At 41.8% G+C, this 19,150-nt stretch overlaps 2 protein-coding genes across 2 annotated transcripts in view; both read right to left on the bottom strand.

Annotated features, from left to right (window-relative positions):
- GRIN2B (glutamate ionotropic receptor NMDA type subunit 2B) overlaps positions 1 to 19,150 on the bottom strand; it is a 409,687-nt gene that overhangs the window by 259,966 nt on the left and 130,571 nt on the right. The gene's annotated exons all lie outside the window — the stretch shown is intronic.
- LOC105302781 (40S ribosomal protein S27-like) lies at positions 13,054 to 13,406 on the bottom strand. Its single transcript, XM_011375987.2, has one exon. The coding sequence runs from the start codon at positions 13,374 to 13,376 to the stop codon at positions 13,122 to 13,124; it is 255 nt and encodes an 84-aa protein (XP_011374289.1). The 5' UTR covers positions 13,377 to 13,406; the 3' UTR covers positions 13,054 to 13,121.

The following is a 19,150-nucleotide window of genomic DNA, read 5'->3' as shown; positions in this document are numbered from 1 at the left end:
GTGTTTAACAAACTTCTACTTAAAATCCCACTTACGACAAGGCCTAGAACATGGCCAGCCATGACCCAAGGCACCTGTGTGGTCCGTTTTCCACCCTTAAAGCTTCTGCTATTCCTTCAGATGCCACATTCTCTGAGGAAAAACCCCCAGTCCAAGTATACTTGATCCAGAGAAACTTCCGTATCGGGAGCACGCCAGTACCCCAGATCTCAGAGACTACTTTTCTTGCCAAATTTTTATTCTTCCCATCTTACCTTCCTAGTTGTCTCTCCATTCCTCAGGTGAATTAACCTGCATTTTTAAAATAACTAAATTATCCATGCATTGTTTCATCACATTACTCAAATGGCCTCTTGTGACTACAGTGCCACCCTCTGGCCTCTACCTCCTGTAAGGTTCATGTCTGTCTCTTCTCGTTACCTATTTATTCCCTCTCCTGTCACTTCTTCAAGGATTAATAGGGTCAAAATACTCTTTTAAACAGTAGTCACTGATGATTAGGTCTGACGCAGGAGAATTTCTAACATGGCCTCAAAGCTATTTAATAGGCAAGATGTGGGGAGGAGGAGGGACTGGAGAAGCCAGATGTTTTGTTCTGTAAATGAGTATATTTCAGGAGAGTCATGTGGAGGGAATTGCCAGCTTGCTCCTGGCAGCCTCCTGATGCAAGGTGGCATAAAGCCTGTCTCTGCCCCCTTCAATATTATCCCAGGCACCCCAACACTCACATACTCAGAAGCTCTCCTCTGGGGAGCTCATGGAATCTGTAGTCACTTAGCAAGTCCCTCAATGCCTGAAACACTTTTCTGACAGCTCTTTCTCCCATCTACTCTGCCAACATGTGACAGAAAAGGTGGCATCAAAAACTCTGTTCATAACATTTACTGATCACACTCGGAGGTGAAGTCAGCTCTGGCACTGTGAAGCATGCATGGTGCAAAAAGATGAATGAAGCCACAAGAGAAACAGAAAAAAAAAAAAAAAATCCAGTGGTTTCTACAGTAGCCTGATTTTCCATCATTTAAAATTAATTATGTGGCATAATGTGCACAGACATCCACAAAACAAGGGGAGGCAGGTTGGAAAAGGGCTAAGAAGGAAATGAGAGAGAGTGATAAGACCAGGAGTGGCTTTACCATGATTTCTTAACACAGAGAAAAGGTTTGAGTTAAGATCCTTTGCCAGATAATGGAAATCTGATAGTGATTTGACCAGGTAAAATATAACCACACTTGTAATCATCACTGTGAAAATCTCTGAGTCTTTTCAATTCTTTCTAACAAGAGTATTAACATCTAATGCTTGTATAAGGCTTATAGCTTAGCAAAGCACTCTCATGTATATTATCTCATTTTAATCATTACATCATCCATTATCATCTCATAGACAAAGAAACTTTGGCTCAGAGAGGTTCAGTGATCTGCCCAAGGTCATGCAGCTGGCAAGAAGCAGAGCCAAGTTAAACACCCAGGTGTCAGACAAAGGTCTTGCTTCAGATTTACGTTGTCCGCAGTCCTCAGAGAAACAAGGACAGGCACCAGAAAAGCCCAAGAACCAAGAATAATGTGCACACTAAAAGCCACTCAACGGCATCAATTAGCTATTGAAAATTCACCTTCTTTAGTGAGTAACAATGAGGTCAAAGCCTTGACTTTATTGAATGGACCTGTACAGTTCATTCAATGAACATAAAACATCTCCATAAAGGAAAATCTACATCTGTGTATATATTTAATTATATAGAAATGATGGAATATTTTTATACTTGAATCTTTCAGAATAAATGGCCTGTTTTCCCCCCGACTGGCTAGAAAAAGAACGAGTTTATCTTCTAAGGGAAGATCAAACCACTTATCACTCAAATGGCGAGGTGCGTTTCACGTCATCTCTGGGAGGACGTTACGCGTGCTACCACAGCGCACAGCGCACTGCTCTGTCTGTCTCATTCGGTGCCTCTCAGTTCTGTGCCGCTGCATCCCTCCGTATCACGGAGGCCACTTTCGCTCCTTCTGAAAACTGTTTATTGGGTAAGAATCCAGAATTCTAGAAACATACAGCTGGAAAGGAACACAAGACCATCTCATTGGAAAGGGAAAAAGGAAAAAACAACAACAAAAAAACCCCAGCAAAATAAGATAGGTAAGGAGATTCCAAGACTAAGAAAAGTGCCTTGGACACTTATTCTGTATTAGGAAGTGGTGATGAGTGGATGTAGCAGTGTAGGGGGAATCTCGCGCCTTGGAGCCAAAGATGCCCGGTTTAAGTCCCAGCTGTATCTCTCACCTGACATGCAGCCTTGACAACCACTTACTGTCTCTGGGCCTCAGTTTTCTCCTATATAACCTGTGAGCAATCATATCTCACAGGATTATAGTAAAATCAAAGTGATATAATTAAAACATGTTAAATAATAAAGTACGATTAAATAATCTGGTGTAGTAAAATAAAATATAAAGCACTCAACAAAGTACCTGTTCTGTTCAAATGAGATCATTTTCCACCTTTTCTTTGTCCAAAACTCACTGGGTATTTCTTTGTTGATTTAATTTTAAAATAATACTACATGGCTGATTTTTATCTTTGATATACTACATCTTCCGGGTTTTGTTGTTGTTGTTGTTTTGTTTTGTTTTTTTTTTCCTTCTCTGAGACTGGAATTGTTTTTCCTATCATTACTTTCTAAAAAGTAAATCTATGAATAACCCCTAGATTCTTCAGGGACCAGAAACAAGAAGAAGTTAAGGAAAATTATTCCTTACTCTAGGTATGACATAACACCCTATATCCATGTGTTTATTAAGTAATCGTAGTTTTCCTCTTTTTTATTAATAGGTATTAGAACAGCATGACATAACCATACATCAACGAGCTGATATAATGTTAATTCAAAGCAAAGAAACATTATTTTTCTTAGTCTAATCTGCCTGGTTGTGGGTAAATAGAAAGTTACTCTTGGGTTGTTTGAACACTGAAGATAACTTGGTGAGCCCCAGGGGATACAACTTTCATCTTATGGATGAGGAAACTTAGACCCAGGGAATGAAGGGACTCGTCGTAGAGCACACAGCTGGCCATGACAGAGTCAGAACTCTAACCCAAGATGTCTAACTCTCAGGTGAGCCCTTTCTCCTCTATATCACAATTTTGAAATAATCTTCCAACCAGAAAGTTATGTATAGACTTTATTTTCTCAGATTATCGATGAATCTGTCACATGGGACAGAAATAAAAGGCTCGCTAAAGTGAAGACAGAGCACATCTATCACTTCCTCCAGTCCCTGAGTCTCATCAGTCAGTCACTGAAGGAGATTATGATATCCCAGGGAATCTCCGTGCAATGCTCTTCTTTGCTCTGCAATTTCTATCAGAGAAACAGGATATGAGCAGAGCCCCCAACCTGTCAGACAGGCCCCAGACCAACAGTTCAGGGGACACATCTGGAGGCACAGCTCTTAGAAGTAATTTCCTTGGTACCTCTGCCTCCAAACAATATGTACACCAGTGCTTCACAAATACTGGTCTATGGATCAATGACAACCCATGATAAAGTTATCATGGGCCCACAGAGAAAGGAGAAAAATAAGAACAAAGCAGTGGTTGTTGATACAGCTAAATGTATTCAATTTAAAGGACTGTCTATTCTGAGATCACGTATATCCTCATTTTGTTTTTAATATTCATGTCCTTTCTTTTAAAAAAAAAATGTGGTATAGGGTTTTTTAAAAAGTATCTTTAACTGAGAAAATAAAAACTCACCATGCTTCATCATGCCACCATTGCCATCGTCACTATAAAATAATTACTCTGCAAATCAAGAAACGGGAAACTTCTAAGCAATGGGCAGCAGAGGCTGTGCACCTGGAAGCACTAAAGCCTCCACTGATACTGGAGCACTCTCAGCAGAAGTGGAGGCTCAGGGAAGGGACCGTCACCGCAATGGTCAAAGGACTTTGGGGAGCTTTGTGAAACCACACTCCAACATGGCACTCACTGTTCAAGTATATTCTGAATTCAGTCACACTGGATTTTCATAGCATGATACTTGGAATTTTTCTTTTAATTTCTTTGCTTAATTTTTTACACTTGACTAACATTGGTGGCAAGCACCTACTAAGCGCCAACATCTACATCAGCAGTTTTTACATACTTTATTTTTCTTAGCCTTGTGCAAATAAGACTTTAAATTGTCCGAGATTACCATGCCTGATTTTTGTAGCTCACTGCTGCAAACTTTTCATGCTGGCCTCTCAGATCTTAGTTTCTCAAATTCAGTCTTCCTTATCTTATTTCTGTACAATTTTCTTCTTTAGTAGAGCATTCTGCATGTTACTATTGATTAAAATCCTATTTATGTCCAGGTATTTCTTCAACTTCACTATTATACTCTCAGTGATTTGTATGAGGTCCAACACATAATGGATGCTCAAGTATATTTACTGAATGACCAAATTAATCCTAGACCACTTTCCAAGGAGCTAATCATTATATAATCTGAAGAAATTATCAAAATTTTGACTTTTTTTATGAAAAAGGACCTCAAAAGAAAGCTAATTTCCAGTTTGTTAGAAATATGATGAAAGTCTAGGGAAATGATACGTTTTCACCAGCAAAAATAATTAAGAGAATTATAATGAGATAACACATACAAAGTTCTTACACATAGCAAGTGTTACATAAATGTTAATCTTCTCTTTCCAACTCCTCTTCCGATCGTTGCTCATAGGAAGGCTGGGGTGACTTATTTTTCTTTTTTTAGGAAATTTGCTTTATTGCAGTCACAACACGGCTTTTAGAAAACCTATAGTATCAATAACTGGGCCAAGGAAAAACACCTTGAAAACATCATTTCACCATTTTTTACATTCTCTAGAGTATATACACACATACACTCAAAGACAAACATGCACGCACACATACACACCTTTTTCTAAAATTCTGATCGACATCAGATTGCTGATTACTATGAGTATAATCTTCAAGTCAACTCAGATCACAGCACATACTTCTAGGGGTCATTCACATTTGATTCAGTTTTTAAATTTTTCCAATTTTTAGTGGATGATCCAAGCAAAAGTTTCTTCAAAGTAAAGATTAAATATATTTTTTATCTCTTAAAATGTCTGCACCTTCAGGCTTTCATAGTATATTAAATCACTGTGACAGGACTTTTAGGAACACTAAAAAAAGCTATTAGAAAGTGAGCACTATTTAATTCTAAGAACACCTGGTAGTTGATAAATATCGAATAGCCAGAAGACATTGATTAGGGCTAGAAGTACCAACATCCCAAGAGTCACATGAGATTATTGTGTCTGTTTTTGAAAGAGCTATTAAAAAACTAATAACAGATATAAGTTGCAAATCTATCAGTCCTATCATTTGCCAAGTCCAACACGGCTCAGATTTTTTATAATTTGTTTGCAGCAAATTACCAAATATCTCTGAAATGTGTCATGTTATATTGGCATGCATATCTCTTTCTGTTTGTGCCTATATATTCTATTTACACTTCCCAGTGTAAAATAATGTTTAATTTCCATTTTAAGGTTAATGTTATCAAAATATATTCTAGCCTACATTCAGCAACTCTGTAGTAGGCTAAAAATCTAGTACATTTTCTCCTCATTATCACTTCCATAAAAGTCCCTTGCCAGGATCTGGCTAGGAGGCTTATATCTGACAAAGCTTAATGAAGTGTTAATGAAGGGAAAGTGTCCCAGACCATTCTAGGCTCTGTTCAGAATAGGTTTATGTGTACCCTGGTAAAAAAGCTTTAATAGTGGCTCTTTTTTTTTCCCCAAGAAAGGGCAGATAAGGTAACAGGCTGTAGACTTGCATTTGCCATCTTTTGCATAAATGGTGTTGCCTTTTGTTTACTAATGCTGAGGTTTAATCCTTATCCTTATTTTAAAATTCCTCTGTATGGGCCTTTATCCATGAATTCCCCATCCTCCATGCCTGCCCAACCTTTCTACTGTGTCTAGGTTCCTCAGCATATTGACTCAATACATCCATAGCTTCCTTTTCTTCCCCGTAACTTCTTGATCTCCAGCCCCATCTGAGCTCTTCATTCGACTTCAATCTCATCAGCAAAGGTCTACAAAGAATTTCTGTGGCCAAACCTTCTGCACTCTGTCCCAACCTGACACCACAGATTGCTCATTGCCACTAAACACTCTTCACAGTGGTTTACCTGGTTCTCTTCTCTAGTCTCAGACCTGCCCCTTATAGCTTCCCGGTCTTAGCTTCTTGGAGTCTTAGTTTTCTTATCTGGAGAATGGGGAAGATAACTATAATTACCTTCATTTTTCAAAAAGATAATCTAGGGCTCGATTTCCCATCTTGCACAAATTGGATCAAATTAAGACGAAGTACATAAATTCACCTTAAAAAAATGTCAAACGTCATAAAATTTTTATCTCCAACCACATATACTGCTTGCTGAGTTTCTTTCTGCTCTCGCTCCTGCTTTTCCTCTCTTTCTTCCTGGAAGCCTCCCCGCTCTTCCAGGACAAATCCCCAGTTGCACACGAATTCTCATTCATACTTGAGTACTTCTGTCCTAAATATCTCAGAGGAATGCTTCAAGATGAGAAGCGAAAGGGGCAATCTCAGCATCATTTTTTGGAGAAAAGGAAAGACCTATCCGTAGCCCAAAGGTAGTTGAGAAACACCAGTTTCTGAAGCTCACTTTGATCACTGAAGAGTCTCAACCAGATAGAATTTACTTATCAAAATCTGCTCTCCATCTGCCTGCCTGTGATTATCATAAACTCATACAGCCCCCAACATATAGGTCTTCTACCATATATAGTCCAAAAATTCATTCAATGATAGTTACTTTTATTGATATCTGGCAGATTAAGTAATATACTTTTAATCAATTATCTCAGACCACACTTAGTGCAGATATAAAAGAAATCGTTTTTTAAAAATGCAATTCCCTCCCTCCCCATTCTAATTTCAATTTGCCCTGTCACTCACCTCTAGTTAGGAGAGGAGAGAGACAGCAATTCATTTTATCATATGATCTGCTAGACTGTGAACTACCGGACAGAACTGGTATTTCGTTGAGGTTAAAGTCCTACCAGAAACTGACCTGGTAATATGGGAAATGAGGCCAACTCCAGGAGAGGGTTGAGGTGTGGCCTCAGGCAAGTCACTTAATCTTTCTTGGCTTCTGTGTCCTCTACCATGAAACCAGGGCATTGCATTAGTTTCTGAGATCCCTTCCAGGCAGAATGGTCTTTGACACAGTATATAGCCAGATAACACATTCCTCCGGACTCTGGCGTGAGGTAAGGGCTAGAATGGGGCGAGGATGAGAATAGGGTGCTCCTTTTCAGGAATTCTCTTTCCCTTCTTCACGGGCTGTAAAGAGCTGCAGCATTCTCTTTGCAACCGTCTACATGAGGAACCTCAAAATCTGTCAGAAGGGATGCATTTTTAAACTCAGAATTTGACAATAGGATTTTATATTTTGCCACTGTTCTTTATTTGCTTTGTTTACTTTGAATCTACTCATGCTGACTCCTGTACCTTTTTTTTTTTTTTTGGCTTCTCCCTATTCAATTGCTCACCTCTCCTTCAATCAATGCCTTCTTTCCTCAGACATCATATTCAGAAACTTCTAGTATGGATTATCTGCCTGGCTTTTGTAGCTCTTAGAAAGATCCCTCTGATCTTTGGGCCATAATGCTCTGATAGCAGTTTCATAGACTCTTGTCATGCTGACTCCTGTACCTTTTTTTTTTTTTTTGGCTTCTCCCTATTCAATTGCTCACCTCTCCTTCAATCAATGCCTTTTTTCCTCAGACATCATATTCAGAAACTTCTAGTATGGATTATCTGCCTGGCTTTTGTAGCTCATTGCTGCACACTTCTTGTAATGGCCTCCCAGATCTTAGTTTATCAAATTTGGTCTTCTTCATCTAATTTATGTGCCATTTTCTCCTTTAGTGAAGTATTTATTCTGCATGTCAGAAATCCTAATCCCTTCATTTTTCAGATGAAAAATTTGAGACTAAGATAGATTAAAGGACTTGACCAGGCAAACAGCTATGGCTGGTTATAAAGCAAGGATGAGAACCAGGCTTCTTGACTCTGTAGTTCAGTCTAGGCTCTTTCTACCATCAGCACGACCGCTACTAAATGAATATTTCCATTCAACCCCATGGAGTATCCAGAGGAGAATAAAGTCTCTCCCCACCACCAGCACCAAAATTAGCAAGAGTATTTCATCTACCATACTGCCTATATGATACAAAATGATTTTTCAAATTAGCCCCATCTTTCTTCCTTAATTCAGATATTGGTGACATATATCTCTCATTTTATATAAGCCTAGCTATGTATAATTGCCAACTGTGGTTTTTTTTTTTTTTCAGTTCTTTAACAAATGAGATTAAATCTTCTCTAAACTCTAGCTACATCCTTATCTGAAACCAACCCTTTTCCTCATATTAAGTGGGCCTGCTTATATGCTCCTACTCCACCATCATCTAGCCCAGCAGGTGCTTTTAGGATCTATGCAAAAAAAAAAAGTAATTAAATCATTTCTGTAATTATTCTCTCATGCTTATAAATAATTAAGAGCTGCACACTCTCCCGGAAGCCACTAAGGGCCCAGGAATAGTGAATGACAGGGGTAAGTGGATCAGAAAATGTGTCTTGGGAAGGAAGTAAAAAATCAGTGAGAAGATGATAAAGGAGAAAGGAAGAATCTAAGAATGAGGAACAGACTAAGAGTCACAAAAATGGAAAGAGAAGCACAAAACGGAAAGAAGACAGGAGAGGAGAGGAGGGGAGGGGAGGGGGAGGGGAGGGGAAAGGAGGAGGGGAATTTCCAGAGGCACTGTCGAAAATAAAAGGACAATTAAGAAGAAAAATGGTATAACAGAATAGACCTAGTAACTGAAGAGGAAGAGAAAGGAGTGGCTGAAAGGCAAAGAACGGCTGAAAGAGGCCAAACCACTGTTGCAGTTTTAATGTTATCCTTGTTTCTCAGCTAAGGGAAACTTAGGCACAGAAAAGTTAAGTAACTAGGCTAAGGTCATGGAACTAAGGAGGAAGAGAGCCAGAATCTGAGTCCAAGTCTGTCTGGGCCTGAATTCTGCCTACAAGATCGAGTTCAAACTCTTTTTAGACCTTTAAAAATATAAAACGTAAATCTACAATAATCTCGATTGATGTCCCTTGTCAGCAAATTAGCATTGCTCCAGCCACAGTCCCTTAGCCACATCCCCCTGTGACCAAGGGTGTGAATATGGAAGCTGGTAGCTGGAAGTCACCTCTGCCATGAAATGGAAGAGAACTAGCAGGGTCCTACAGAGTTACGACAAATCCTTCACTGGCCTCATTAAATGCCAGTTCTAACCAACTGAACCAACTTGCCACAGACTACAGAGCTAATGTCTGACAGCTCTAAGAGTCAAGAGTGGACCACCTGGGAACTTTTAACTATGCCAGGTCCAAAGGTAGGCCATTGAGGGACTTCAACACTGACAGGATGAAGCATGAAGATGGCTGCGTGTGCCACATAAAGTGTAAGTCATGTGGAAGAGTGGGTCACAGGAGACAGGGGAGAGGACAAAGAGAGAGAAGGACAGAGAAACATGAACCAGAAATGAGATGATGGGGGAGCAGAGAGGGGAGGGAAAAAGAGGACATAGAGAAGGAGAAATCAGAGAATCAGAGGGAAAGAAGGACCCAGATACAGATGGTTTAGAAGTTGAGTCTCTGGGGGCAGTAAAAGGCAGCTAAGAAGAGTTCCTAGTGCAGAAAGTAAGGTTGGAGCCCTCTCTCTAGTCTGGAAATTTAAAGCAGTCTACAGTTCATTGATCAGTCTGGGCTTCCCACTTCTATTGGATTCTCTACTACTTCCCAGAAGGAGCTCCAGAGGTCTCCCGCCTTAATAGCCATTATGCTCTCCAAGGCTCCACAGCAGGTCCCGTGCTGTCCCCTGCCCGGCCGAAGATAACCAACACCCTGCTCAAGTGGCTGCCCTTTAGTGTTTCTGTTTGCAGCAAGGTCTCCCAGTGGAGCCTAGCCGCAAGCTAGGACTGACGAGGCTCCCTGCAAATGGCATGACTTGTGAGGGTCAGGAAAGTACTTTCTATTTTAAATACATATTTCCCTTATGGCGCAACGTAGTATCTGAAATTTCACTAGTACAAATTTCTTCCTCTGAGTTAAAATATAAATGCCCTTCGAAGGGGTGACACATTAGTTGCTTTGCTCTTATTTAAGATTCTACCAAGGGCTTAGTTTTATAGACTGTTGCCCAGTTTGAAATGAAACAGGGGCCTGTAAAGGGAACATACTGGAGGGCTACATGGAGGACAGACCCAGGACCGAATCACATAGTGCTCCTTGGGGAAGTCTGGTCAGTGGCCAATGCAGGAAGTTTGGGGGCAGACAGTCTAGAGGCAGAAAAAAAAATACATAACAACAAAAGGAGGTAGAAGTTATTAAAAGGGGAGAGAGAAACACAGAGAAAGGGAATTTTTGAAATGATTAAAAACACATTCTTTTCCAATCGCATACCTTTTCCCAGGGCTAACCATTGAGATTAGGACGGCAAAGGCACCCATCATTGCTCCTTGGAAGTCCCAGAAACACAGAAAAAGATTCTACTCAGGTCCTAATACTAACTCCCAGCAGACATGAAACCAGCTCCAGATTATTTGCAACTCTTAGCTGTCCAGAGGCCCTACTGTCATGACTGGGGAGCCTCTCAATTGAATCAAAGGGAGCACGAGAGTAGAATGTGCCAAAGAGGAAGTGTCCTCCCACCAGAGCACATGGAGAGTTAAAGCTGTGTCTGGATTCTCCTCTCTGCTTAACAAGCTAGTTTTCATAATAATCACTGAACTGGTCTCCAAAGAGAATAGAAATGACATCAGTAACTAGTCTAGTTCCTTTTCATTGACCAATGAGACTTCTCCTTGGGCGCAGAAACTTCAGGGACAAATGGTAGAACTTACAGAACCCCGAAGGCCAAATTATGTTCCTCAGTAAAATTAGCCACCGATTTAGTCTGAGAGAGTGACAATGATCAGAGACAAATACATTCCCCAGAAAGGTATTCCTGTCTCTTAGCTGCTGATACAGGTAGGCTGGATGTCTGTGGGAAAGTGGTACAGCAGGCAAGCCGGATGAGAACCGGGACTCCGGCGGCTGCCCTTTCTCTCTGCCCTGCAGAGTGGCCCTATCTTGGGTCCTGATGCTCAGCTTGTGCCCCGTTTGGCTTGAGAAAGTTTCCAGGGGCAACGGGAGCACAAGAGGAGCTGCTGCTCTTGCGGCCTCTGCACGACTTCAGCTGATCCTGGTCTGAGCCATCAGTTCCCTACCGTCTCCTGCTCGGTTCTGGGAACGGTGCACTCACACTTCTCGCTCAAATTCTCATATCCCTGGGATCCAAAACCAAGACACAGATTTTCTTTCCTGCTTTCAGTATCAACTTCAGCTTCCAGAACCATCCATCCAGAGGAGGAGACCCTCTATGATCTCATTCAGAGGGGGCTGTAGGGAGGAGGGCTCTGGCAGAGAGTCCAGGCAAGCGGCCAGCTGGGGCCAAGGGGAAGAGAATTACTCACAGGCTCGCAGATGTTAGAGATGAAAAGAACTTGCAAAAACACATCTCACTCATCCATCCCACCTTGCAATGCAGGCCCCTTTCCAAGAGCATATGGCCTGTTCCCATCTGATTTCAAAGGAACTCTCATTACGAACGAATACGTACTGAGTGCGCCTTGTGTGCTTGGCCCTGCCCCGTCACGAGAGGACGGCAGGAAGGGGCCCTCTTCCTTTGGAAAGGCCTTCACGCTGCGAGGTAAATTTGCCTCTTACAGGCATTGCCTGAACCCATAGAGACATCTGTCCCTCCACCCTGATGTGGATAACTTCACGTACTTCAATACCACTCTGGCACATAAACAGGCCTCTGATCATCTGATCATTGGGGAAACTGACAGGGAATATGGGCGCTGAAGGTGCAGCAAAGGAGAGGTACAGCAGGAGGGGGCTGAGGAGGGGGCCAGTTGAAGCAGCCTTTGAGTACCACCTTTAGGATGGTAAGGATTTTGTTCCAAAGTAACAGTAGTTACAGCTGATTTTCTAGGACTAATCAATCAGGAAGTAGGAGGGGACAGTTTGCTCCAAGACCTATTACAGTCATCCAGAATAGTGAGGAAAAAAGATGCTCTTCCTTGTGGACTTATCATCTGTTGAGATGGAATCTTAGATTGGTGTATAGCTGATTTCGCCTTTTCCTGAGACACGGTAAGCTAGAAAAAATATCCCCCAATCCCAGAAATGTGACTGAAGAGTTTGATCTGATCCGGGACTCAAATCCTGGAGCATCCGCTTGGAAGCAGATGGGTTTGAGGTGTAAGGTCTGCTCTTGGACCTCGGGAAGGAATCGCAACTCCCATGCAGCTTCAGAACCAGGCCCCGCCAGTCTGGGAAACGGCCCAGCAGTTTTGCTCACCCCTCGGTGTCCTTTTCTCTTCAAGTTCTCTTTCCCTTTCTACTTCTTGTCTCTCAGCCCACGCTCTTCCCTCCCTCCGAGCTGTTCTCTTGTGCTGAATGTTTAGGTCCTAATCAAGACCCCCTGGGAGAGAGAGGAACTGCTTTGCCCAAGTTCCGGCTAACTGCTGTTTGGACGGCTGGGGTATTCCCTCCGGGCTAAGCTACATGTCCCACGAAGACCGCATAAACGAAAGTGTTCAAGAGGAAGTGCGGCATACCGGGGGACGCCACGGCTGTTACTGTCCATCAGACGACGGGTCTCATTTCCACACGGCCACTACTAGTGTGTGACTGTGGGCCAGTTACTTTCCTTTTCAATCTTCAGCTTCTTCATCTGTAAAAGAAGGAGAGTAATTCTACTGCCTAAATCCTGGGCTCCTTTGAGGTTTAAACTGGCTAAAGGCATGTAAAGCCCTATCTCATTAAAACGTTTAAACTGGCTAAAGGCATGTAAAGCCCTATCTCATGTAAAGCCCTATCTCATTAAAACGTAGCACTAACGTGCAGTAGGCACTTGTTCCTTTTTTTTTTTTTGTATCCAAAATGTGTTTATTGGGATGGTTCCTCACTCATCTTAATTCATGGTGCTTTTAGTGCTGCTTCCTTCTGAAGGAGCGTCCTTCCGTAAGCCTTGCTTTTCCTCCTGTGGGCTGACAGAGGACAGCGGAGCAGTCAACACACAACACTACGGTTTGGGCGTGGCTGAAGACGGTGGTGATTTTATAGCATCCTGGGCACTTCACGTCCATGAAGTAGGAGTTGGGGCTCTGCACCAGGCGCTTCTTCTGGTGTTTCCTCTTCCCCTCTTCTGGAGAGGGATGGAGGAGGTCCTTGGCGAGAGGCATGTTCTCGTGAGGAGGTCGTCACTGCCGGAAAGCACTTTTTCTCTTTTTTTTTAAGAATGAAACAGAACGAAGCTGACTTCTTCTGAAATTCCAGATCTAGCCTACCCTAGTCTCTTACTAACCAGGAAAAATCCAGGATTCAAAACACACCCAAAAGCGCATGTTAATCGATTCTAGAGTAAGACACTTAGCCTGCACTCCAGCTGAAAGTCAGAGACAAGAGAATCCTTGAGCCTGACATCTGATGGTTGATGGCCCCACACCCAGTTCCACAGCTTCTACCTGTCATTGTCACATTGCTCCCTCCCTTCTGTTTTCCTTGGCTTTTTTCCTCATCTCCTTTAGCTTCTTCTCATCTTTCTCCAACTCCTCTTCCTCTTTCTTAATCATTATTAGGCAGCCACATGAATATACTGCTCTGAAAACCATAAAAAGAAAGCCCAACAGACAGATCCCGATCCATCACAAAACTTTATAACCTAAACAAAGTACCATGATCTACTCGCCAGTGGTTCCCAAACCAGCCAGTATCTCAGAATCCACTTGGGGGAACTTACTTTGTGAAAATAGAAATTATTGGGGCTTTACTCCAAACCTATTAAATCAGAATCGTTGAGAATGGAACGGAAGGAGCTATATTTAAAATAATAATAATTATTATAATTATTATTATTATTATTATTATTATTTAAAACTTCTCTGTTGATTTTAAGGTCCACCCAATTTAAGAATTACTACTGTACACCATTCAACTCAACTACAGAAACTATCAAGTTCCGTTCCCCGCTTTCTGGATAGTTTCGAACTCCTTCATTCTCATCATCCCTTTAATTTATTATGTTATGCAGCTTTATTTTTTGAGAATTTGCAACATTTGCATTTATTGGTAATGAGAATAGTGGAATGGTAAAAGAATGAAAGGCAAAGGGGTTAGAGGGAGCTGGGAGGATTATGCCAACATGAATCGATGAAGGCAAAAGAAGTAAGAACGCAGACAGAAGGCGGTGGGCATAAGGGTAGGCAGGAGGAGTAGGAGAGAGGGGTGGGTGGCAACAGCACATAGGACAGCGAAGCCTGGTTTCCCACAAGGTCTATTACCCTAGCAATGTGACACCGAAAGGTTGAAGGCTGCTCCTCTCTACAATTCTGGATGACATGTTGTCAAGGCAACAGAGTGTACCCAAGACACATGGTGGCAGGCCATGAGGACTTGTGGGTGTGCCAGGCATCTTCATTTCAAGGCAGGCTACACTGACTGGCTGAGCCGTTACACTGCGTCTCACTGTCAAAGCCCACGCCCCTCACCTCAAAATCTTACCCTGGCTGCTCCATTCCCTCTGGTACTCTTCTCAGTGCATCACCCCCATTCGGAAAGAGGGGAAATTTTAACAGGCTGTAACTATGTAGACACAAGTTCAGGAACTGGCCACGGGACACCGGTGCACAGGAACTCCGACTCAAAATGAGAGGCAGCTATTTAGTTAGAGTAAAGCCAACCATATTCCAACCATATTGTTTCTACCTTCCTACGTTGCTTTGCTAATTTGTTTGCAAGTTTGTAAACAAATTTTATAAAAACAATAAAACAAAAAAACTGCATAATTCATAGGTATATCGAAAGGAAGTAATGCCTGATTTAAAAGGAATTTGTATTTCAATACTACTAGAAATAATAATAGCAGCTATTATTATTCAAAACCAGGTATTATTCAAATCAGGTGGAAGAGTAATGAATCCTTGAAAGGTTATTTCATTTTATCTCACAATAGTTCTTCAAGGTTGATGAGTATTAACCCCATCCAAAATGAGTAAAAAAAAAAAACATCACACAAGTCACACAACAGGGCAAGAGGTCACCCAGCTTCAGAAAGGTGGAGCCAAGACTTGAAATGGCTCCAAGGTATATATTCCATCCACTGCACTAAATGCTTCCCTCTGAAAAGATGCTAAATCAATGTACATCACTCTCTTCTTACACCTTGTAGAATAAAATTGAAAAATATCCAACCTCATGCCAAGACCCTGATCTGGCCCTAGAGTCCCTTTCCACCTTACCTTCAATCACTACCCACACTGCCCACTCTCCAACTCTACTGACCTCCCTGCTACTCATCAAAAACAAAAACAAACCAAACACGCTCCTTCTTCAAAGCCTTCCCACCTGCTTTTCTCTCTGCCAAAATGCTGTTCCTCAGATCTTCACGCGTCTTGATCCTTCTCACCATCCAAATCTCAAGTGCTACCTCCTTTGAGACCTTCCATGACAACTCTACCTAAAACAGCCCACAGTATCCCTTCTTGTTATTTTTATCACAGCATTTACCACTACCTACATAATAGTGTTTAATTTATGTGTCTGTTTATTGTCAGTCAGGGCACCATGAAGACATGTCTCTCATATTGACTCTATCTCCAGGACCTTGCACAGTTCCTGACACTCATGAGATGCGTAATAATCATTTTTCAAATAAATGAATAAGTAAATGAGAAAGGATGTTGTTTGCCAAAGGAAGTTTCAAAATCTCTTGCTATTACCTTTGGAAACTTAATTGCATTGATTAAACTTAGTTGGTGATATCTTGCTGATTAGCATGTCAGATGAATTGCATATTTTATCTTTCGAAACTTTTAAAAAATGGTTATTTCTTTCTGCTTTCTCCTTTAAAAGAGGGCTAGTAAAGATTAGCACGGGCACCCAACTGCTTTGCAGGATGGAAATTCTGTTCTGCTACCAGAGATTGCAGTCCTGCCTTGAGACGGTCCTTTTGCCAAGTCTGTTTGTTAGAAAGAAAGTGGACATGAGTATTGTAACCTGAGCTGCAAGTGCCAAGTTGTCGATTGCTGATATGAGGTAGATGTGAAGAAAGAAAGGGTGACGGAGACAGTAGCCTAGAGAGAGATAAGGAACGTATTTGCCTATAACCAGAGATTAATCCTACCATCCATTTTTCATTTGAGTTTAAAATATTTTTCTCTTAATTGCAACTGACATCTGCTGTACCGAAATAATTAATCCATCCATACCTTTAATAAACATGTATTAAGGGCTTACTATGTGTCAAGGGTCTGGGGAATGCAAAAATGAAAAAGACAGTCCCTGCCCTTACAAAGCTTGTAGTCTAGCAGGACAGATAGCTAAAAATAACCTATTATGATTAATTACAGACATGATAAAGACTATGTAAAGTATAGAATGAAAGGAGATAAAAGGCAAAGAAGCAGGGGTTCTGACCTGGGAGTGAAGAAGAGGAAAATCTGAGAACGTGGGCACTTTGGATCAAGAGAGCAGCCTCATGTGAGATGCACCAGCCTGGGTATTGGAACGGATAAAGATACCAGCGATCACATTCGAAAACACACACACATGCACATGCACGCACAGAACAAAGAAGCAGAAACAAACACAAGGAGAGAAAAGTGCAGAAAGGGAAAAACTGGGGCTAAAAGACAGAGTTCACCGTCCCACAGTTCCACCAAGGCCTGTGCTGTGGACAGCTAAACAGAACACTGACACTTCGCCTTTCAGCATTGTCCCAGGCCCCTAAGGCTCAGAGAGGTTAAGTAATTTGCTAAAGGTCACCCAGTAAATGGTGGAGCCTGGAAGCAACCTAGGCAGTGAGATTTCAGAGTTCCCCCTCTTGGCTGTGGTGTGTGTATTACCTTCCTAGGGCGGCCATAACAAATTACCCCACACTTGGTGGCTTAAAACAACAAATGTATTTTGTTATAGTTCCGGAGGCCAGAAGCCTGAAATCGAAGTCACCTGGGTTATGCTCCCTCTGAAGGGTCTAGGCAAGAATCTTTCTTTGCCTCTTCTAATTTCTGGTGGCTTCCTTGGCTTGTGGCTAAATAATTCCAACCTCTGTCTCTTGTCATAAGGACTTCTCCCTTATGTCTATGTCTTCTCCTCTTCTATTTCTTCTAAGGATGTTTGTCATTGAATTGAAGGCCCGCCTGGCTAATCCAAGATGATCTCATGATAAAAATCCTTAAGTTAATTCCATCTGCAAAGAGTGCCATCTTTTCTAAACAAGGTCACAATCACAGATTCCAGGAGTTGGGACATGGATATATATTTTCGAGGGGCCACCATTCAACCCACTAGAGTGTGTATACAGAGAGTACAGTTTAATCACTGTTAATTGTTTAATAAAAGTTACCGGTTACTATGCACTAGATATTATGACATGTGCTGGGAATATGAAAATCAGTAAATCGTGGCTTGGCCCACAATGAGCCCTCTGAATACCATGTGAGACAGAAAGGTAAACAAGACAGTTACAGTAAAAGCCTAAATAGGGCACAGGTGGACTGCAAAAAAGAGTGGTAAATTCTATGAAGATCAGAGTCAGAAAAGAATTCACAGAAGAAGTGCCACGACTTCTCTCAAAAAGTGAGTAGGTGTTTCTGGGTGGACAAGGAAGAGGATAGTCTAAAGAAAGAAAGAAGCACAAACAGGCACAGAGATGTGCAACAGCCAGGACCATTCAGGGAGCTGTAAATAATTGAGTGTCTTGACCTTATTGTTCAAGGGCCGTGAGGTTATGAGAAAATCCTGGAGAGGTGGCCCTGGAACAGCTCTAAGAGGATGTCGTATCCACGCCGTGGGAAGCCAGTGCGGAGTTTTCAGTGAAAGTGTAACAATCAGGTTTGATTTTCTAAAGAATCACAGAGGTAAGTGACCATGTGGCAGTGCAGACAAGAAAGGAGTGCCAGCCCTAAGGTCATGGCAGTGCATGGAGCGGAGGCGACGCACATAACAAGGCTTCCTTACTGTCTGCATAGCCCTTGAGAAGGAAAGGGAGGGTTAACTACTGCCTTCTTAGAACCCACTCTTGGTTTCTGTAATGCCTCTCTTTCCTTTTCTTCTGGGTCTCATCTTATCTAATAATTCCATCTTAGCTCCTGTATTATCTCCACCCCCTCTGGCCATTCCTCAAATGGTGGTGCACCCTTAGGTTCTGTCCTTGACAGACTTCCCTCCTCCTTCCACTTGTTAATTCTGAGTCATCTCAGCCACACTCCTAGTTTCAACTCCCCTCTCCTTGCTAATGAGGCTCATATCTATATTTTCAGTCCAAATCATTCTCTTTATCTCCAGTTCCAAATCCAACTGCTTACTAGACATTTCCACTTATATGACCCATCCATATTCTAAAGTCTACTCTCTCTCATTCCCATTGTCACCAAAATGTGATAAATCTAATTACTCTTGTCATCGTAATTGTTGGAATAGCACTAAAAGGGTCAATAGTGCTCAATGCTGCAGAAGGTCAAAAACAGCTTGAGAAGTCCACTGGATTTGGCATTTTGTAGAAAGTGAGAGGTGAGGAAGAGAAAACAGCAATTTTAGACTATCCTTTAAGGAGCTGAACTGTGAAAAAAAGGAAAGAAGGGGAGGAGAATCTGGGTCAAGAAAAGCTTTCATGTTAGTTTATTAATCTGAGAAAGACAAGCATGTTCAAAGAGGGAAAAATTGGCATTTTGAGTAAGACAATTCTTGACAGCTGAGTACTGTCACACATATTTCACGACACTTAACAAGGCTGGTCTCCAGGTTCTAAGTGCCAGAAGCACACACACGCGCGTGCACACACACACACACACACACACACACACACACACACATACACAGAGACACAGACACACACAGGCGTGCGCACACAAAACGAATCATTACGACAGCAAAAAAAAAAAAAAAATCCCCTAATACATTTCCAGACATCACTAAGCCAGAGAGAAGATACCAGCAGAGAGTAGTAATAAGCTGATAA

The sequence above is a fragment of the Pteropus vampyrus genome, unplaced genomic scaffold (genome assembly GCF_000151845.1).
Source record: "Pteropus vampyrus isolate Shadow unplaced genomic scaffold, Pvam_2.0 Scaffold283, whole genome shotgun sequence".
NCBI classification, from domain to species: Eukaryota; Metazoa; Chordata; class Mammalia; order Chiroptera; family Pteropodidae; genus Pteropus; species Pteropus vampyrus.
The sequence above is the reverse complement of the archived record's forward strand: the minus strand, read 5'-3'. Positions and strand labels throughout refer to the sequence as shown.